Source organism: Ischnura elegans, chromosome X, assembly GCF_921293095.1.
Source record: "Ischnura elegans chromosome X, ioIscEleg1.1, whole genome shotgun sequence".
In the NCBI taxonomy this organism is placed as follows: domain Eukaryota; kingdom Metazoa; phylum Arthropoda; class Insecta; order Odonata; family Coenagrionidae; genus Ischnura; species Ischnura elegans.
The window spans coordinates 76619875-76642629 of NC_060259.1; the positions used below are offsets into that span (position 1 = coordinate 76619875).

At 37.0% G+C, this 22755-nt stretch overlaps 1 protein-coding gene across 1 annotated transcript in view; it reads left to right on the plus strand.

The window, feature by feature from the left end:
• LOC124171653 (DBH-like monooxygenase protein 1) overlaps nucleotides 1-20373 on the plus strand; it is a 47364-nt gene extending 26991 nt beyond the window's left edge. Inside the window, exons 4-13 of the mRNA XM_046550876.1 lie at nucleotides 3668-3754; nucleotides 7809-8001; nucleotides 8093-8197; nucleotides 9101-9264; nucleotides 11723-11839; nucleotides 12186-12311; nucleotides 13566-13762; nucleotides 14455-14577; nucleotides 16809-17130; nucleotides 19620-20373. Coding sequence (XP_046406832.1) covers nucleotides 3668-3754; nucleotides 7809-8001; nucleotides 8093-8197; nucleotides 9101-9264; nucleotides 11723-11839; nucleotides 12186-12311; nucleotides 13566-13762; nucleotides 14455-14577; nucleotides 16809-17130; nucleotides 19620-19799 — 1614 coding nt within the window. The 3' untranslated portion in view covers nucleotides 19800-20373. The remainder of the gene's footprint in view (nucleotides 1-3667; nucleotides 3755-7808; nucleotides 8002-8092; nucleotides 8198-9100; nucleotides 9265-11722; nucleotides 11840-12185; nucleotides 12312-13565; nucleotides 13763-14454; nucleotides 14578-16808; nucleotides 17131-19619) is intronic.
• Nucleotides 20374-22755: the final 2382 nt, after the last annotated feature.

A 22755-nucleotide genomic window follows, 5' to 3' on the forward strand; every position in this document is an offset into this window, starting at 1 on the left:
AGGGCATAGAGTATCTAGGAGCACTTGAAACTATCGGCAACTGCTGCGACCTAGGGGTTTTAAAGTAAGCTATTAAGTGAAAGAAGCACTAGAGTTTAGCATAGGTCAATTTGAGTTCATTTGGATTATGTTTACAAAGAATATACCAGTTTGAAGTTTTTGGCGCTGAAAAACAAAACTTTTTGGTTGCATATCGAAGTCTTTTGCAAAAAATTGATCACTCCAACAGTGTCTATCGTTGCATAGGTGAAATTGAGATATAATGGTGATTAGTATTAGCTACTTATTTGGTATTTTAGACGTAATATCATACACCCAGTGAGAAATGGATCATCGAATCTACGTCGAATCTCCGTCGATTCGACGACTATAGATCGATATGTGGTCGACGTCGATTTTATTTGTTCAATCGACGTTTTTTCGACGTGTTATTCTCATTGGCCAGCGGGGTCAGCGTGTTGATTGGCTGAGGGGAGAACTTAGTGATGTAGTTTTAATGTCTTAAAAATAACGGTGAGACGCTATTACAATATATGTGTCTTAAATAAGAAATATAAAATTAAATAATTATTTTATTTATCCATAAACATTAGTTTTAATCTCCGAGAACAATCTTTGATTCCTTTTAATTCTGTAACTTGACCGTTGAAGTTGGATTGCTTGTATCAGCTTGTATCAGTTGAGCTGTTAGTCGTCATGCTGTTAGTTCCTTGCAGTAAGCTCGGAACAGAGACATTCGGCGCCGTATAGAAAATTTATTGTCGCATTTATTTTGCGCGACAAACTTTGCTAGCTCTAAATCCTGTTATTGGTATTTAAAATCCTTCTGAAACTTAATGAGCTTTTGGATTCGTATTAATCATCGAAAAAGGCATTCCGTCGCTTAGTAAAGACAAGCTTCACTACCTCTTCCATACTTCGGAATCGGTCTGCTTTTGGACCGCTGTATGACAGGTAGGATTAGCTTCCCCTATTTAATGTGTTCAAGATTTCCATTTTCACACATTTGCCACATACGCCGGACCTTCTATTTGCGTCCAAGTTCTAACTTCTTTCCTGCGTGGTATGTGATATGCACAAGCTTGGCTTTGTGACTACGTTTACCTCATTTCGATACCTTTATACTCGCGTCATAGATGTCAACACCTCACATTTTTTCTCAAGGATTTCTGATTATTATTGAAGATGAATACGAAGGACTTAAGATTACATATCAATATTATAAATTTATTTCAGCCTTCATTTGTTTAGACTTTACGTGCTCGATTGAAATACGTCGTTGGCGCAGCAATAGATGCTCTTTATTAGCCGAAAAGATGTATATTTCCGCAATTATTAGTAGGAATCGCAGGTAAAAAGAATTTTTTCTCGTCGACATAGAAAACTCGTCGATGGTGTCGACGTCGAAAACACGTCGATGGCGTCGACGTCGAAAATACGTCGATGGCTTCGACGTCGAAAACACGTCGATTTTCGGACCATATAGACATCGATCGATGTGTTACCATCGACGTTTTATCGATGAGTACTTCGACGTCGAATCGACGTAGATTCGATGATCCATTTCTCACTGGGACAGTAAATTCAGCCGACATTAAAAATGATCACCTCTTGTACCAAGTAGCACAAGCCCATCATGTACCTAGGAACATGTTACTGTGTTTGTAATTTTTGTAGTCAGCCGTAATTTATGGTTTAATATTCTAGTAATTGCTTTTTTGTGTGAAATTCATTATGTTATTGGACTTTGGAGAATGCTCTTAGTTTAGAAGGGTTTAATCTAAAGTTATTTTTACTTGAAAGGAGTTATATTTTAAAATTGAATTTTTACCTAAGCTGCGTTAATTTTCTTTATAAGACACGTTAATGCATTTTCAAATTCAATAAACAAATCATGTTTATTTCAATTTTTCACTGTTTAGTTACTGTTCCCACTAATCTAACTTGTGTTCCTCGGTACAATAGGTAGTGCCCCTAAGTACATGAACCTGATGTACCTACATAGGAACGATTTAAAACACTTTTAGAAGTTTTAATTATATCCATTAATAGTAAAGGTACAAGTCTAAAACTTAAAACTTATGTTAAGTAACCCTGATGGATTGAATGTTTACCATTAGACCGAATTTTCAGTATATATATTTTACTTTATATAAAAAATTTGAAAAAGTTTTCCGTGGTACAACACTCTCACCTACATGTTCTTACGTGCTGTAAAGTATAATGCCGAAATATGTAGCTGCCATAATAATTATGATCGAGCAGAAAATGTTTAAATTTAAAAAATGAGAGGTCTTGAAATGTAATTTCTCCCAGAAGCAGGTCTGGGTTATAAAGGGCTAACAAGCTATGTTTAAACATAATTGATGAATGCCTAAAAAGGCAATTGTCTATATGCAATGCAGACCTAAGACGTATTATCGTTGTGAGATATTTTATATCACCAATAATCAATCAACCCCCAGTCCATGAAAATCCATGTAAATCAATGAACCCCCAATAAACCATAAAAGATATTGGTGACCTTCTGGGTGGCGGATCCCAACGGTACAGATTTGAATGACGCTATTTTTTACGTTTAAAATCGAAGTTTTGTCGCAGAGCACGAGTCGCTTGATTTGTGATCCTCAACTGAATCATAGTTAAACGAACACGTCGTTTTCGAAGTTCGGACCGGCGTACAGTAGGCTGAAACAAGAAATGCTGGCAAAAACTTCGATGTCCATTATTTTAGACAGGAAGTTGGAACTTAGCATACACAATCTCATATAAATGAAGCATGGAATGCCGAATTAAGTTTTTCCTGCTCTTGCACCTTAAAAATCTACTTACATGGCGTAAAATTTGAACAAATTTCTTTAAAAAAACACCCAACTTCGATTTTTTTTTAATAAATAACCAAAATTAACCTCTTTCTGTACTTTAATCTACGCACTTATACAAAAAAACTATGATACCATTCTATTTAACAGTTATTTCTCTTTTAATTGATCGTTTTTATAAAACCTATTATTTCGTTATTAAAAATAGCTGTGAAACGAAATAGCGGTGCTTATATTACAAAGGTATTTGCGTTAAAAGCAATTGGTACCGTCTAAATACTTTCAAACTACCCCAGCTTCAAGCTACTCCTGTGTCCAATTTTTCGTGTTTTGAGTCTTGTCTTCACCTTCCGTTTGACTGTATACAAGGGCGGATCCAGGATTTTTTGTGGGGCGGAGCAGAAGGGTCTGGCAGGCAAACAGTCTTCTCATATTTGAGATTAAAAACAAGATACAGCAATTGCTGTATGAAATATTTTCTTTATTTTTATATGAAATTAAATGATTGAGACTTTCTAATACTCAAAGCAAAATGAACGTAATGTTAGCCTTATTTAAAAATTTTACCTATTTTTTAGGTGCCTGGGGGGGCACGTGCCCCCCTCCCCTAAATCCGCCCATGAATATATATGCATTAATGTACGGATTAGTGGTGATATGATTACTTCTCAATGCTTTGAGGAAGTTAGAAGTATCGAAAGTGACGCTATATAAGTTTCTAAGTGTTCATTTTCGTTTTTTGTGTGTTTAAATTCACCACATTTATAGGTGTGTTTATCTATAATACCGTGCTTACCATCAATAAAGGATGTCATTCCTTAATCATCTTTTTAATCCCGTAACAGGTGAAAGTGGACGATGACAACAGCAACCTACACTGGTGCCAACTATTCAGGACACCCCGACTGGACAGAAAACACTGGATAATTGGGGTAGGCATAAATAATATTTTTCAATATATGTAATCCCCCAAAAATGACTCATACCTGAACACAAAGGCTATAAATTTAATTATCTGAAGTACTAATGTTTTTTTTTAGGGAATAGCGATTTTTATAGTACTTATTCATATCTATGCAAAATTTGAAAAATTCAATTGACCATTCTGGCGCCCAGTGCGTCTTTCTACAATTACAGTAGTACTACTTGTTTGTATCACATTACACGTTGCGTGATAAATTATTTTTTACTGAGTCTCAGAAATTATAAATTATTTGAATAATGTAATACAGTAATTGGAAATACCCTCGATTAACACCCAGAAACTATGACGAGTGGAGTATTTGTTCACTGATTTTGGCGTGCATGAGAATTATGTCCTGGTTGCACCAAAAGAAATGGTCACTGGATTGTTACCCAAAAACTTTAAGGTTATCGGTTCAAAGTAGTCATCCGTACTTATCATTCACGCATCACATGAATGATGAGCTGACCTGATGATGGTATCATCTGCTGATGGCCATTTTTTAAAAGAATTGTATCTCCACTGATTCTCTCCTATTTAAAAAAAATTCATAGCAGATCCTGATTGCAAAAATATCTGTAATCGATAAGGTCAGATATAGAACAGGTATGGAACGGATTTTCCATCTGGAATTTCTGGGCTCAATAAAAATCCGATACTATATTCCATATCATCTCCATACGTTCCATATCAGTTCCTAACTGGCTCCTAACCATTACCATGGAAACGACGCACAGTGGTCCCAAACCGAAAAAAGCTGGCCAAAAGTCGTTTTTTCGAAAATTTTCAAGGAATTTTTGAACCTTATTTTCGGATTCTACAGGATATGATCTACAAAATACACTACTAAGTTAGTATTTTTGTTCATCAGAGCGGCTGCAGTGATCCATCAAACATGGAGCATTCACCGTAAAAATCACAGTTGCGTGAAATCGGTCGATTTTGAGGAAGTTCAGCGTCATGCAGGACAACCTTTACGCGATATATTTGGCCAAAAACATTTTTAACTACAAATATAAACATTATTACATAGTGAGACATAAATTTTATTCGGATTTTACTATGTTTACTATTTTATATATATTTTGTAACTTTTAGTGTTTTTTACCCGAATTTTCAAATAAAATGTACAATATCGTTTAGAAAGGCACGTGAATGCACGGTGTATTTTGCACCAATACAAAGGGAAAAGTATATGCAACGCAGTAGTGAAGAAAATTTTTGCTACTAGTTGCTACTCCGACCTCGGCATTGATTTAACTGTAATGATGCAATGCGCTGACGCGGGCGGCGGCCTGGCTGGCGCGTGGTAGGGCTCGAGGAAATCCAGTATTTATGGGTGTTATTCAACATTGTTGGATATTTTATTTCTACAAAAAATATTTACCCTATGAATAAACATCTCTTGTCATACGTAGAACGATTTATCATTAATAGTTTCCATTTGACCTTACCTTTTATTTACGCGTGCCCATGCTCTCATAAAAATTGCTTAAGGACTCGAGCGGAAGGATATATTTATGGAACGAAAGTTCGCAGATGTGCTTATAGTATAGTAAGTAAAACATGAATGCATTCAAAACAAAAAAGAATCCCTCAAATGCTACTCCACCCTTTCCTTCCGTTAGACGGGTTAGTTTTCGCCCTCACGCGGCACATTGTCCCTCTGTCGCCTCCTTTGCGGCCTCCTCAACCACATGCAGGGCAAACGACGGCCGAAAAGGCCTAGGCTATTGATTGCGCCCATCGGGAAAACACAACTACCGCTCTCTGTACACTTGTTATGAATTGCACTTTGGCCACCGGGGATGAGCGGAGTAAGCCTTTTCACCTTTCAAATGTGATATTTCCTCGAAAATGGAGATAATAGCATCGAGAACCTCACACTGTGGAACCCACAAATTACTTCTAGACATCGCTTGCCCGAAATTTTCTCGCCAAAACTCAGTTTTACTCAGATTTTGTCAAACGAAAGACGTGAAAGTTAGTTTCCTCAAGCGTGAAGATCGAGTCTTGATAAAGTCGAGTATCCTCGAACTTTTTAAAGAAGACTTGTGGGGTTGAAGAAGAGTGCCCATAGCGTTTTAGTTCGATAACTCTGAAAATTTTCACGCGCCTTGAGATGCATGAAAAATTTCTTGAAAATGGAAAAGGGTCCGTATCGTTTAAAAACCAATACTTATTGGATTGCTGGAGCAACAAGTTAGAGTTAGATGAGGATGTTAATTCAAAAGTTATCCTAAAAAAATTGCGGAGAAGTGTTTTTTCTCTCAAATTATCTTCGCCGGTGGAAGGAAAGAAAAAGAAATGACAGGTTTTTTAGAAGAAAGTTCGCTGACTGCCTAAATGAGAAGTTGAAATTTCCTCCGCATTTATTTAAACAATTTGAGAAGTCCAGTGAAAGGGCCTAGAGAAGGAAAACGGAGGATCTTAGAGCTAGCACATCGCCAGTAGAGCATCCATGAGTTATCGAAGCAAAGGTGATGAGTTCGTGGCGAAAATAATAAATGAGGTGACAACAACCACTCTCTCAAGAGCGCGGCGAGTGTTATCAAATTGGAGAGCCAAGGATGTGAGGCAAAGTAAAATCTCCCACGAAGAAGCCCTTTCCATGATCGTTCCTGGCAATTTCACGAAACATCAGTACTTGCTCCTCAATAAGACGGACATCTAAAGAAGCTGCCCTTCCTATTGTCCACTTGTCCGAGGAGGCAATGGAGGCGAGGAATAAGGACATAAGAAGATTCAGGGAGCACCATGCAAGGAAATTTTCCTGGATAGCAACGAATGAAGACCTGTTTAAAAGATTACTCCTAACTTCAGATGCAATGATATCAAGTATTTTTAAGGCTCAAAGAAGGAAATTACTTCAATTACCAGTCGAGGTTTACCAGAAGAGTTTATTAATCCTGGAAGAATTGAGTGGATGACGACTGTGATGAGGATTTGTCGGATAGTGATCATGAATGTATTTAAATATTTTTCGTAACAATGACTGAGAAAGATAAGGAGAAATGTTAACTTATTTTTTTGATAATTAAAAAAGCCCAAATTAATGGAAAATCTCATTTAATTTTTCGTACCAAATCATGTGCTCGTTAAATTGATGCCTCACTTCGTAAAGAGCTTATTGCAAGCGTATCAATAAATTTGGCGTTTAACTTGAGTTATAGGAGTTATGAAATATTGTTTATAACATTTCAATAATTGTAATAATGCCTCCGTTGAAACTTGTGAAATACGGAACCCCGTTTAAAATTGCTTCCAAATCCATTGGCACGTTACAAGGAACTATAAAATTGTCTACTTAATTAGAATTAGATATTTAATTTTTAAACAATTAATGCAGTTCAATAATATTAATAATATACTTATAATATAAATTTCCAATTAATATTAACTTATTTTTCGTATCAAATACGATCAAACATATGAGAAAGTAGAAAATGTTCTCTTGGTTCATTCAAAATAAGTTGTTCAAAATTTGTCCAAAAATAAACAATGCAGTCATTTCATATGCATTTATGTATGTTTTAAATAACTAATTCAGTTTTATGATATGTATAATTTTAATTTACTATCACCAGTATAATCTCAAATTCCAATGTTAAAAAAATTAATTGTTTAAACAAAATGTGAAATAGCAATAAAATTATTGCAAATACATAAAAAATAGTTATAAATTCAGAATAAGCGGGTCAAAAACAATAAGAATAGACCTTTAGGTCAAATATATACATAATAACAACGGCGTAATTAATTTTGGCCAGCTTTTTTCGATTTGGGACCACTGTGCGACGTTCCATGCTCTCCGATGAGAGATCTGCTCATCATACGATCCAACTTCAAATAATGATCAGGGTACTGCAATTCCAAACCTGGAACTTGTGGGCACAAGAAAAACCTGTATTATGTTTCACATCATTTCCGCTCCGTATTGGTTTTGTACTATTTCCCAAAAGTTTCCATGGAAACGTCATTTCATGGTGTCGAATTTCAGTACCGAAATTTATTTGTTTCAGTTCGAGCCAAAGCTACAAAACATGGAGTACATTCACCGCATGATTCTGTACGAGTGCCGTGCGGATGGTGAGGGAACAGCTGAGTTGGAGAAGATGGCGGGAAAAGGAGGCCATTGTATCAGCGACATGCGTAAAGCTTGGGCCGGACGCTGCGATTCCCTTGTCACCTTCATGTGGGCTCCAGGCTCCGAAGGTGAGATAGCCTTTCAACAATAAAATTAATCTAATCCGTAATGGCACATTCTTCATAATTCAGCTTGAAATATATGTCATTCTCATTCTAGGAACCATATTTCCGGAGAAAAGGGGTATTCCGATCGGTGGCAAACATAAAGAAACCACTTTCTTCTTACTCAAGATGCAATATGATCGTCCAGCAGGCTACCCTGGTATGTACTTAGTCAGCTAAATGATACGCATATGGTACACCAATTTAATGGTTACCTATGCACCGAACCAATAGATACAAGTTCCCAGACCGGTAGGAAAATGTTCGTGTGTATTGTAAAACAAAATTAGCCGAATGACTTGGCACCAAACTTGGAACGTAAATCTACTTGAGATTTTCCATCTCAAAATATAGCTAATTAAATGATAGAACGTTGATTTTTAAGCCTACGAAGTTAACTTCATTTCTCAAATTGGTCACAAACATCCCCATTCACTCTGCCATGTCTGCATTACATCTTTTTGCGCGCTCTGTGCGAGGTGAAAGTAGATTCGGTGACATCCAGTTCCAATACTGCCTTTTCTCGCAACTTCACCGCTCACAGGTAACTAGACCACGAAAAACTTTGCTGTTCTTTTAACTGTGCATTCCGACAAAACGTGTTTCCCCTTACGCTCTTTCATATTATCTCATTGCGCGGTCAATATGACCATGAATTCCAAGTTCTAAGTTTTGCCTTCTCTGGGTACTATCCTTCCAGAGTAACGCCGGGTGGCCAACTAGTAAATTATGCATGGCTCTAATCAATGCAGAGCAAAATGAAACTGTGCTTCGTAAAATGCAGCCTGCATATTACAATGAATGCTGTTCAATTTAAATCCTTTTTTCTTAGTTGCATCGTTATCATATCTGTATTATACTGCTATATAGTTATTACTTCTGTTTGTTTTGTCTTGTACCTAATGAGATTTTTGATGAGCCAATCATTGTAAATTGTGTTTTGCTCCAAGGATGATGCCTAGAACATAAACAAATTTATATTGTATTCTTGCCGATCTCTTGGATACTAAGCTATTGCATTCAAGTTTTATTTCCCGATTCTAATGGGATTGGCATTTTTCAGCGGTGGCAGATCGCTCGGGGCTGGACATTTTCTACACGGACCGCAAAGGGTATACAGACGCAGGCTCAATTCTAGTTGGACACCGCAGCCACCCATACATGGTGCTACCACCAATGAAGATGGATTTCGTCGTCCGCGGATGGTGCACTTTCGAAAAGGATGAGGTAGGCCTATTCTTGATAAGTTCAACTGCACTTGGCGGGATGTGGTGGAACAACATGATGAATGAATTAAATGATACTTTTCGTGCAGTCCAATTTTTTTAAAGATGAAAATTCACAACGTATTTGATCGATATCATCACAGATATCAGATACCTGTCGATGATGCTAGTCACTATGTTTTCCTATTCTGGATTCTTATCTTAACTTATCAGACACTTATAAGAATATTAGATTTACTGTCGAACCACAAACCCCATTCAATAGATCAATTCATAAACAATCCGGTAAATATTTAAGTCTATTCGTCGAAACGCGTAGTTAAATGCCGAAATAAAAAAGTGGACGGTACGAAAGTTTTTTACTAAATAAATTCATCATCATTTTTCCGCATTCGATGCCTCCTGAAACAAAGATCTGAAGGGGCCAATAATAGATAGAATCAGGGCATAATATAAGATACAATGGATAGAATCACTGGCATCACTAAGTTATTAGGCCAGCCGTTACATAATGCCTGGGTAGAAATTGTTTCTTGTTATGTATTCCACAAAACCCACCAACAAAACTCATGAGATTATAAAATTAATGGAATCCTAGAAAATATACTTAGATTAAATGATCAATTCAAAAACCATCCGGTAAATATTTAAGTATCGGCTGAGGGCAACCAATAACACTTTACTCACCCACATTAGGAGTCATGATCACAATGTCCCAATTACATATACACTGCCCCTTCGATTCACTCTCCCATAAGTTTTCCGAATGACTTCCAGATCACGCTCCTTCTTCAAAGTTCTGTAGTTTCAAAATCCATTTACGTATTTAAGAATAGCAGCAAAAATATATTGAAATGAAATCAACGAAAATATATATTGCCAAAGCAAAACAAAAACTGACCAAAATTTCCCTGTTTCGGGCAATTTGAGACAACAGCAAAATAGAGTAGATAATATGCGGCAAAATATTGCTTGAAAAAGAATGATAAAAACCATTGAAGGCCATTACCAGCCATTACGACTAGTACATGCTATCATGGCCGTACCCAGCATGGCCGCCCCCCCCCCAGATGCAAAATTCGCAAAAGGCTTTAGCAAAAATCAGTACTGAATTGAAACAAAATTATTCAACAAATTTTCTTTAAATCGACGAAAAATGATTTTTATTAGATATGTAACTAAAATAAAATTATTTTTTCAAGGAAATATTCTCATAAACTAATAAAGCGCTGTTATAATTTTCTTAAAATGTTAGTTTCATTCCCCTTTTCCATGCTAAAACGTCACAACTTGGCTTGCCCCCCCTAGATCATGGCTTTCCTCCCCCTAGATCATGGCTTGCCCCCCCTAGTAATGATCCTGGGTTCGCCATTGCATGCTATCAACTTAGTTTTTAGTTTTCTGTCCACGAAAACATAGCACTATATAGACAATTGGAACAAGATCCTGGGCGGATCACGTAGGAATACACTTCTGATGCAGAGCTCGTTATTCTGAAGGATATTTTAGCCTGACCTCGGTAGGGGGTGGAGAGGGAAGGGAAAAGTAGGAGGCGCTGCTCAGTGGGCTGAAATCGAAATAAAACTGGCCAAAATCTCAAAAACTATTTTTTGAGCCAGGAAGTTGAAACTTGGCATTAATATTCTCAAATAAATTGCTCATCATTTTTCCGATTTATTATTTCCTGTGCCTTCATGTTAACAAATATGTATGGGGTCAAAGTTGAACAAATTTAACGTAAAACGAAAACCCTCGATTTTTTATGAAAATTACCAACTTCATCCTCTTGCAGTAGTTTCATGAATTGCTATATTGACAAAACTGTTTAACCATGGTTATAAACACTTATTTTTCTAACATTTGGAGTATTTTCAAAGATTTTATTTTATTATTAACCATAGATATATAATAGCGGCACGTCGGCGCCATTAAGGATCACGCCGACGCCTCCAAGGTAGGGGAAGGGATGGAAGAACCTCGCGCCGTCATTTGGACGACGCGAATTACCACCAGTGAAAACATATTTACTGTCCCAAACGAAATGGGAAGGAAAAACTTTTGACACTATGAAAAGAATGATCCAAAGTTTATTTCTATAAATCCTGAACAGACTAGGTAAACATCTGCGCGAAATGAAGTACAGCTCCTATGTAATCTGGCTAGTTGCGGTGAGTCAATCACCTCACCGGGACAGCTACGCCATGTCCAATAAAATCTTTTATTATCAAGGTGAGCTTGAAGAAAGATAGTCTTAATACACATGATAAAATTCATAAGCGTTATGATCCGGTGAATAGATCCGACAAGATGTGGTACCTTAGAGGATATAGTTCAATAGTGCTTCAATAATCCAATGGGTCGAACGATCTCAATTCACTGCCCCCAGCCTTAATGCCACCCTCTATCACTGGTCTTGCACATAAACTCTTCTCTAACAATTATAATTCTTTTTTTTTCAGATAATGGGTGAAAAAGGAATGCACATTTTCTCAATCATGCCCATGACAAATCAGGCTGGAAGAAAAGTAGTCCTACGCCATTTCAGAGAAGGCCAAGAATTGAAGCCGATTTTCAAGGTAATTTTTTTATAAGAGTCCTCCTCGATAGCATAGTTTATCAAAGCACGACTTTGATCAATGCACCTTTCGATTATACTTTGGTATCTACTGCTCTTATTAATTCCACACATTTCTCAGTTTGAGCATTCTTCCTCCATTACTCCGAGACTCCATTCTTGTTCACTTTATAGTTAGCTTACGCAACGGCCTTCAATAAGCTATCCTGTTATACTTAAGAACTCATCATTGAGTTTTACTCCTGTGATGTAATACATGAAGTTTGAATTTTTAACAGTAGTTTTTATAATATAAGTTTCAGAGAAAGGCTTAGTAGCTTATTAACTCAAAATTTTATTAATTCTAGGACGAAGGATTCAACTATGAACTGCAGAGGCATCGGAAGCTACCTCGTGATGTTATGATTATGGCTGGCGACACAATTGTTCTGGAATGCCACTACAACACGATGAATAGAGACACTTTAACATATGTAAGTATTTTAAGCTGTTGTTCTGCACAATATCGACGGTTTCGGGCGCGATGAAGTGGAAGGTATCAATAATATAAACACTTTAGCTCGTTTCCGCTTTTTTTTTTTTTTAAAAAGTTTCGTGTGCTTTTAAAGTAAAAAAAAGTGGAAAAGTGCTAAAGTTTTTCTATTCTTCTCTCACCCTGCATTGACATGAAAGTATTTGATTCCATTCTTGCTCTTTTAAAATCCTGGAAAACTGCCTTGAAGGGATCATTATGTACTAAAGCACTCTAGATAACCGATTCAATCCATTGCTCGTTCTTTGTCCAGCGCTTGCCCTTGCGGGAAAGGGACATGCGAATGGTCTTTGAACCTGAAAGTACGCACTATCGCAGGGGTTTTTAAAAGTTTACGAAGCATATTATCAACGAAGGCTTGGATAAAATAGTTTAAAATTAAATCAAACCTTTTAATCCGTTCCCGTAATTTTTCCGTGTCCCTGTGCCACTTTTTACTCGTAAATGTATTCTTTCTCGCAGACCCACGTGGTCTCCATTCAATCAAGGGCGTACACAGGATCAAAACTGGGGGGGGGGGGGGGCAAGCCATGGTTGTTCAAGTTGTAGGTAAGATTTAAGCATGGATTATGTGAAAGAAACCAACATTTTAAGGAAACTTTACCACCTCTTTATTAGCCATTAAAATTATTTGCTTGAAAAAAATATTTTCCTTAAAGACATTTGCATTTTTTGCTTCTGGGGAGGGGGCAGCTGTCCCCTCCTGCCCCTCGCTGGGTACGCCCATGCATCCAATCCCTAGTTAACCATATGAGCCCACCCATATTAAATTGCAAGTGTAAAAAATGACCCGAACGATTTCAAGACAAGCACATCGAAAACGTTTGTTTTTCGAACGAACTGTGTGTATGGTTTAAATAAATGCTCCATTTAGCATAATTTGCTCAATCTCTTTCCAACTCTGCACCAAATACTTTAGAGAAAGGTATTTGCTAAGGTAATGTTCTTAGAATGCAATTGGTTCGTCTTTTCTATGGGTTTATATGTTTCCACATTTAATTGTTAACGAGCAGAAATTCTAACATTACGAAAGGCGAACATTTGAGCCTTTATGAATGACCAGACGTCCGCCTTTGCATATTTTTTTAATAATTTTAATCTCTTTTTTCCAAATTCCAAACTTTTGAAATCATAAAAAATGCATCCATTATCTTTACCGCATAATCATTTTCTTCTCTGATTTTTCCTTATAAAGGGTGGAATTATGAGCAACAATGAGGTGTGTGTGGCACAGATCTTGACGACACCGCCTTCCAGCTTGTTGTCTTGCATGAGTAGGCCATCGAGGAGGTCATTCTTGCAAGCCATACACTTGAAGAAAATCATGGGATTGGAAGAAAATTTACAGACCGTCCATCAACTGATAGAAATTAAAGAGGACAGAGATTTGGAGTAAGTTATTGCTGAGCTACTAACTAATTCATGTCTTGAGATAACCTAATTATGAAGTCTCAGTTTTTAACATTAAAAAGATCTTTCATTATTTAATTAATTCACAATTGCTGTGAATTGCTTAAATTTCCATAAGAATATTAACTTCCCCAATCACTGCACCTCACTCAAAATACTTGCGTCGCGAAGAAAATCTGATACATGTATTTATTTATCAGTTATTTCCTCGGAGGGATACACCCAGCATATTCATAGTCGTTTAAACTGATTTTATGGGGTGGGCTGTGAAATTTTAAGTTCTTTTCATTACCTCCCTGTTATAAACGTTGACTTTTTGACAAAATATGGATAAATTCATAACCCTTATGTCATGGGAATAGGATGGAATCTCGCTCAAATTTGGCATAGCAACTGCTTTTGAAAATGGTTAAAAATAAAATGCGGATCAAATGAAAATATTTAAGTTGACTTATTCGTGACATTCTGTGCATGGGTATTATTGATTAAAATTAGACTTATTCCCTGATGGAAAACCATCACCGCGGTAACCTGAAGCTTTGAATAGTCTCTCGTATATTTCCCTTCCTTGTGTGCCAAAGTGGATTCAAAATTGTAATTGATAAATCTATTTAAGCGCATTATTACCATTGGTCTTCGGTGTGCAGTAATTCATAAACCTTCTGAATTTCCAGGGAAGAGTCAGCAGTGCCGGCGACAATGTCTACCAACATGTCAATGGCCACTACGAGGAATCAGGATGGCATCACCAAAGATGGAACGATGGATACTACTCACCCTACAGAAGCCACAAAGAGGTAGGCTATGCTGAAAATGAAAATTTTCACCTTAAAAAATGAAATTTTCCTACTGTCGCGAGCGTGTTAGCACGGAAGCTAGGGTCTAATGGTTCCCAAACTTAGGAAATAGACTGCACAAGTCAGCAACTTCATACCATGCAACGTGGGTCTTATGATACGAAAAAAGCTGGCCAAGATTGTGAATCGGGGCAAGTAGGTACACAGAATAAGTCAAAGGTTTGCGAGTTCATTTCGTGGAATAGTGGCATGATAGATTCAAAAATAAGCTCTTATAAATTTTTTTTTTAAAAACCAGCCTTTATATTTAGATTACAGGGGATGAGCAACGTTTATATATGACACAAAGCAAAAAAACTCAGTGACCCCGAAAAACCAAAAGTGACGTACTAAAAAAGTCACTATATTTATTAAATTTTCAGTGAATGGTAAGCCCCCTATGTTTCAAAATGCCACCCCTATGCTTTTAAATGCCTACTATGTGGATATGCCTAAAGTGGATAACTTTTACTGTGGTCGCAAAACACGAAAATCGACCATTTGGAACTTCTTAGATCAAAAACATGTTTTGGGGGGGCTATAGGTTGACTGGGGGGTGGTTAAAGGGGGGTTGGAGAGAAAAAGTTATATTTTCATGTATTGTCATCGGAAATGAAGAAGTGTGCAAAATTTCAGCGTTTTTGCTTCACAGGAAGTGAGTCAAATTTGAGTTACAAGATTTGTACCAGACAAACAAACAGACAAACAGACAGGTTGGTGAGTTGATAAAAAGGCTGGAATAAGCATTGTTATATTCCGCACAGAATTTATTTTTAAAACTCTGCAAGTTTCGATCATTTCACGTCATTATGAAGAGGTAAACGAAGTAGGGGAAACAAGGGAGGAATGGGACAGTGGGAGGTATGGGACAGTTTAAGTTTCCCTCTCTTACTTTCAGTTTTTTAGCTCTTTCTTTTCTCACGCGTATGAGAAACTGTAGCTGTACTTCCTCCTAAAATGGCTCCTGTATCGCTTTGCAGTGATAAAGCAATCTCTCCTTTTGAACGCATTTCTTCTCACGCACAAGCAAAATTTTGGCGGTGTGTATCGAAAGACGACAAAAGGATGTTTGGAAACTAAATTTTCTTGAGAAGCAGAAGTGATTCCACCAACGTTGTCCTAAAACTTTTGAAATCGACTGTACATTTGTTCTATTAAATAAAATAAAATGCATTTGAGGCGGTCATACAGGCATGGGTAGGATAAAAATTAGACTTTGTCCCCAGTGGCAAAACTTACTGCGCTTGTCTAAATCAAATTTCATCTTAAAATTGTTGATATGTGAAGTGAGTGCAAGCTTCATTTGTTGGAAGATATAACCTGCTACAAATCTGCTCATGGATCCAAAAACACACTCAATGACTTCTTTTTGTAATCTTGTGTTCTCTAATTTCATTTGAATGGAAACAAAATATAATTTAACGCTATTTAAACAATCTTGAGTGACTGTTTTTATTATAGATGTGGTTTGTCCGCGAAAATATTTACATGCGATGAAGTTTTCAGAAACCACTTTTCTTTAGGCCGAGTTTCTTTGCACGATAATCACAATCACTGAGGAATGTATATTAAATAAAGAGATGAAATTCGAAGATTTTTTAAAGTAATCCATTACTACAATTTACTTTACCCTCTCCATTCAACCTTAGATAAAGAGAGGGAAAATACTGAATAGTTCATTTAATTTTTAAAATTTATTTCGCAATTTTTTTTACATGCCGAAAAAAATATAATTTACCGAAATTCAATTCACGAGTGACTAATTCATTACAGATGTGGTTTGACCAAGAAAATAATTACAAGCATTGAAGTTTTTTGGGTAAAATATCCTAAAATTTCGCATAGAATGCCATACATTCATACAAGCTTTATTTATATTATAATATTATCATGACATCCTTAAAATTTTTCGATCCATTTAAAATTGCAGACAAATTGTATAACGTAAGTGAGGCGTGACCTACACATGATTATTATGATATGAAATGAGCGCCCTCGCTTTATATACGATATATATTATGGTAGCCTCAAAACTGGTTGTCTGATGGGGTGTAAAACACTTAATTAAATAATTATACTCAGTCAACCATTTTGAGTCACCAAAGCTCTAATAAAAAACTATTTCCACAAAACGATCCATTTGCGATTACTATCTAGTATTGATATCAATTTATTTCTGCGTTTAATGACAGTACAATATCGAGTGACACTTCCAGCACCATTGCAAGGTCCAGGAGTGCAACCAAGGCTACCGACAGGCCGGAGAGAAAGGGTTATCTCAAACTTCCTCCATTGGTTGGAGTGTTGCCTGATATTGGGCCCAAAATGTTTGACCAACTGCTCGTGGAGGAGGAGAATGCAGACGCCACAGCCCAGCCCGTTTCACTCAGCCAGTACCTTCAGAACATGCCGAAAGGCGCCGAGCAGGAGCCGATGATGCTGAATGAAAATCTACTGATGGCAGACTACATATCATACCATATACTCAATGGATCAAACTCTGAATTAATGTTGGTAAGTATGAATAATTTAACTAAACGAACCGTTTTAGGGTTTCCTTTGTGAAATTTCTCCATGATGGAAAAAGACAAACTTTGCGAATTTCACTAACCAAGAAAATTTATTGCGACTCGAGTTTAAACGTGTTATCATCAGGCCTGTAGCAACCATCATTGTGTTATCATCCGCGCAGGCCTGAGGATAACACAAAGCGTTAAAAAACGGGTCGCAATCGCCTTTCATACTTGGGGAAATTCGCTAAGTTCGTTTTTTTTCCAACAATTATTTTTTTCCATTTTGATATTATTGATGTTCATTTGAAAAAAACTAAAAATGCAAAATTATCTTATATTACCTTCATCCTATGGTTGTACCGCGATGAATTACTTCACGATTATCCGAACATGAACTATGCTATTTTATGTTCACACAAACAAGTGAATTAGTATTTTATGTTTACACGAAAATGGGTATTAGACTAGAGAAAAACTGTTGTTCTATACCAAAACTTAAATGCCACAAGCGCGTCAATTGATTAAAATACGAAATACTGACAGTACAGATAAATGCTAAACCCGAAGCAAATTTGCAAGCAGGAAACTTTATAAGCAAGAAATGAAATTACCCGCTTACACTAGATCTACATGAACAAAAGTTCTTTTTCACCATGGATAAATTGTTTCGGTAAACATTTACTCAGAAAAGTCAAAAGATACACCGAAATTGCTCCAATACGTCAAAATATCTTACGTTCCTCCGTAACTAGATATTCTATGCATTGAACCTGTTGCACGCACTGATATTTTGTCACCAATTCGTACGCATCAGAAAAGGATCGATTTCATAAAATCAGCTGTATCGTTTACATAGTGCAGAAATTTAAATTCATCGTTGGTTATTGGCAGACATTATGAAATGTAAATATACGGAAAAATAGAGTGTCGGAGGATAGTTGGCCCTGGGCTAGAGGTCTCCTCAGCAGATGTATCGCGATTAGTCACTGGAAGGGAAATATTTCGGGTTAGTTTGAAGTCCCCGAAGCCTCCCCCAGCAACGTGTCTGCTTCAACGTTGGTAAACCATACAATACCAAATACATACAATAACATGAAATAATAACGGGGGAAAATTTGACTCCATACCGTCCTCCTAGGATGTGAAACAAGCTACATCCTTATACAGTAAACCTCTTAAGATATCAAACGCCGCGGGGATAATGTTTTCTAGTCCTCCAATCGAGGTCTAGTGTAGCCACATCATTAATTATAACCACGTATGTTGTTTTTCAACTGCGCATAGTATCTCTGTACGCACAAAGTATCAAAAAATCTTTTAAATAGCCAGATACACTTTGTTGAGGATTTTTTGGTATTCAAATGTGCGCTCTTTCGTGCTTTGTAGTCCCTGCTCTCGCCGCTAGGGGAACACTACGACGCAGCTTGTCCGTGCACCTCCAGTAAATGCTGTGAGCGCCTGTTCGCTCTCTCATCTCTCTCTCCTGAACTGTAGAGCAGCAAGGACACTTCTCTCTCTCTCTCTCTCGTTTTTTTGTACTCCGCGACATCTCGTCCGCTTCACTAACACTGTTTGAGAGATTAAATCTTTTCTTAAAGGAGCTAACGTGCCTTTATTCTTGTAATACGCAACACACTACAGGGTAAGAATTTTACTCAACGGAGATTTGACAGTAATTAGCCGCAAGGACACGAAGAGAAGACAACCACTGTCACTTCCTCTGCTTATTTCCTGTCAGTGAATAAATCTGCTGAGAAGTAACTAGGCTAACTTAGATAACGTCACAGTTTTAATTAATTTAGTCGTTAAATGAATTCAGAGTTAACTCTACCATGAGTCAGCCGTATCGATTGTGTTGACTTCTAGAATGAATCTATTACAAAATGAAAAAAGTAGACTCCCGTTTCGCTAGCCCGGTCGCATTGGCATCCGTCCTCATCGGCCCTTGGTGGCTTACAGCCCAGGGGTCTTCAATTTTTTTTAATGCAAGGGCCAAAAATCGATTTCACATCGTTCGGAGGCCCACAATGCTCCACTCATGAGCCTAACCATTTGCATTGTATATATAGAAATATATACACTATGGGCCTAATATATAGTAATATAAACTAAATAGGCCCAAATTTCCAAACAATGTCCGCTCCATCGTTTCTTGGTGTCAGGGTTGCCGACTTACAAAAAATATTGGGGGGCCCAAACCAGGGATTTTGCCCCGGGAAATTTTATATGTATTGATTTTTAAGTTTTTTAAGCATTTTATAAGAGTCACATGATCAACATTAGAACCCTGATAACTCGAATCTCGATATCTGAACACTCCGGAGAAATCGACAAGCCTGACACATTTTTTCCTCACACCCATAACGAATTTTTGAGGGGGCTCGGGGCCCCTCAGGCCCCATGGAGTCGGCGCCACTGCTTGGTGTCAAGACCCAAGTAGAAACTAATGTCGGAATATGAAATTTACATTTTAAAATTTTTCATTTCCAGGTCTCTCAAGTGAAGGCACCCATGAAAATCATCAATTTACAAAATATGACTGAAAGCTGCACCGGGGTGTGGAGCAGTAGCTTGAACGAGCAAGCATTCCTGCAGAATGAGTCGACCGCAATTGAAGCCACATTATTTTATAATATACTTTCTTTTCTGTTCATTTTTATACATTTTTGAACACGCCATGAAAGCCTTCGATAGATCATATTTGTGACTGAGATTGTCTGAATTGCTTTGTTTTGTTAATGCTCTTGCTCCTCTCAAAATAAAGAGGGCATGAGTTGTGCACACCATTCCAGTCATTAAAAAGAACAATGGCTTAATGCTAACATGGAATGCCAAGTATATTTGGGCTTTTTGAATGCAAGTGTATTGATCAAGTGGAATACATTTAGATACCAACCGAAGTGCATTGTTTTATAATATGTAACAGGGTGTTTATTCCTCATTTTATTCGCTGTTTAGGAACTGAAACATGGAATTCAACAAGTATCAGTATGAAGCAATGATACGGAATTTTACCATGAAAACAAGTAAAAATAAAAAAAATACTTGTTTTTATTAAAATTACCCTCTGTGCCATCAAAATCTATCAATGTTTCACACTTAATGATTATGTCTGTTTTATATCATTTCCCATTTTATTCAGAGTTTGCAAATGGAAATAAGGATTTTAAAATCACATTCCGATCATCGATGAAACAATTCATATTGGTATCTGTACCACAAAAACGGGAACAAATGAAAAACTCGCTTGCAGTAAAAAAAAAGCCTTCTGAGTATCCATTTTTAAATAATGGAACCTTGAACCACATGGAAGCTTATTAGTACAATCCAGAGGAATTTTTGTGGCATGGGCCTGTCACATTGGCATATATATATTAGCCACCATCGGTTGCTATGTGAAAAATGAAGGCACAATATTGAAAGTTTGAGATATTTATTCCCAACAGTTTTAGATATAATTGTTTTGAAATAGTAAAATGTTAATAAATCAGTACTTGTCGAAGCAAAGGTTAGAAACTTCTTTTAATAGGTACAGACTAGTCGGTTTTTTTTCATAAACCTCGAATTAGATTCCATGGTGAATTAATTAACAGCTTTCACTATAGCATGAAGAATAACTGACAATATCTTGTCCTGCAATTGGATAAGGTTCGAGTAAGTTGAGAATCAATTCAATGGAGGGAGATATAAGAATTTCTTATCTATTTTTTTATGTCTTCAATCCATACTAGATTCTTATATTTCTCTCAGGAAACACAAATTTATAATATTTCACTGAGTCCACATTAGGTACCTTTTTAATTTAATATGTTTTGTGTCCTAATTGTTGATAACGTTTAAACTGCTCCACGGTTGAATAGTCACATTTTAGACATTTTATTGACCTAACATGAATGAATGTAAAATAATGAATTTTCTGTACCTACCAATTTTTCATAAATATGAGAGATGAAATTATAATAAACTATTTAAAAGAATACGAGGGCAATGTCATTCCAAAACCATAATATCCTACACAATTCTAAAATTGGGTCATTCCAACTCAATACAACGAACGTTTGTCACTTAGTGTTCTCAGATTTTATGAAAAATTCTGTACGGCTCTATTTTCTTCTCAAAATAAAATGACCGTCTTGCAAAAAAATTAAGCGTTTAGTGAACATTTAAATTTGGGTATGGTATAAGGAGGAGGTTACCCTTAGCTTAGGTCAATAGGAAGGGTAGATAAGAGAGGGTGGAGAGAAACCCGGCGTCGGCATTAGCGTGCTCTTAAAGAAAAGCGCCAAGGGGATCACGGCTTAACGTCCCATCCGACGGACGGAGTGTTGCGCTTGAGATGCCCTTCACATAGCATTCAAGAAGGGGTCGGGCAGTCTCTGAAAATTCTCTGCCACCGCCGGGATTTGAACTCGAGCCCACGGGGTGGAAAGCAAACACTCCAGACACCACAACAACTCGGTCCCCCATTTAATTTTTTTCCATTTTAGCAAAACATCGTGCCATGAGACATAATAGCTATGTTTCCTATTGTTTTTTTATTGCCTAAATCGAAAGATTATTACTCCTGGAGTACGTATTTCACGCATTTAGATTTTTAAATGACGATATCTATTTTTCGCGATTAAATGAAAAGTGAAAAATTTCAAGCGCGCGAAAACGCGACGCGTAAGTATGAATGCCGGGAAATCTCTCCGTGAGACTTATTTCTGGTTCCCGCTGCCCCCCTGTGAGGTGACCTTGAGGCGAGGCTTAGCGCTGATACGACGCAAGCTGCTAGCGGGTAGCTGAGTACCCTGCTAGCTGGTAGCGCTTGTCTTAAATAAGGATTATTAATACCTTATCAAATGAAGAAAACTTTCCGACCTTAGCCAGTTTTAATAAGTGATTATTAAGACATGTTTCCCTGAGCTCTACGCCTCATGCATGCATTGGTAATCTCAGACGATGTATAACTCCTATCTTCTCGTATAGAAACTAGGTCCCTGTGACGTCACGTGGAGTGGCATCGCATGGGCGCCAATGAGGATAAAAATGGACCATTGCCATTCGTCTAAACCGGTATTTCTAAAACGAAATAATTTTTATATTTTGAATACACTAATGGTGGGTAACGAATCGCAATCAATACTTTTCGTTTTCTTTGATGAAGGAAACTACCCTATTCTTCATATATATTCACCGGAATTGCCGAATGGCCAATGGCCACGGCTTATTTTAAAGCTAAGAATTACCTAAGATTAAAACGTATAAAATTTAATGAAATACCATTTCCTATTATTATAATGTTTGAATGTTTTTAAAATTGTTTATTTACTTTCACCAAATTTTCCATCTCAAAATTGGCCCAAACTTTTATTTTATTATTTAGACCTTGCCGGCCTCGGTGGCGGCGGGGTAACGTCCTCGCCTGCCAAACAAGGGGTCACGGGTTCGAGTCCCGCCTGGGTAGATTTCCCCTGCCCAGGGCATGGTTGTTCGAGTACGTTTAATTATTAAATTTGTTGAATACCCCGATGTAAAATGGCCAACATGAGCTGTATTCGGTGGTTTGGGAATAAAATAAAATAAAAATAAAAATAAAATAGACATACCAATTTCACTTCCATCGCTGGTCAACAATCCTAAG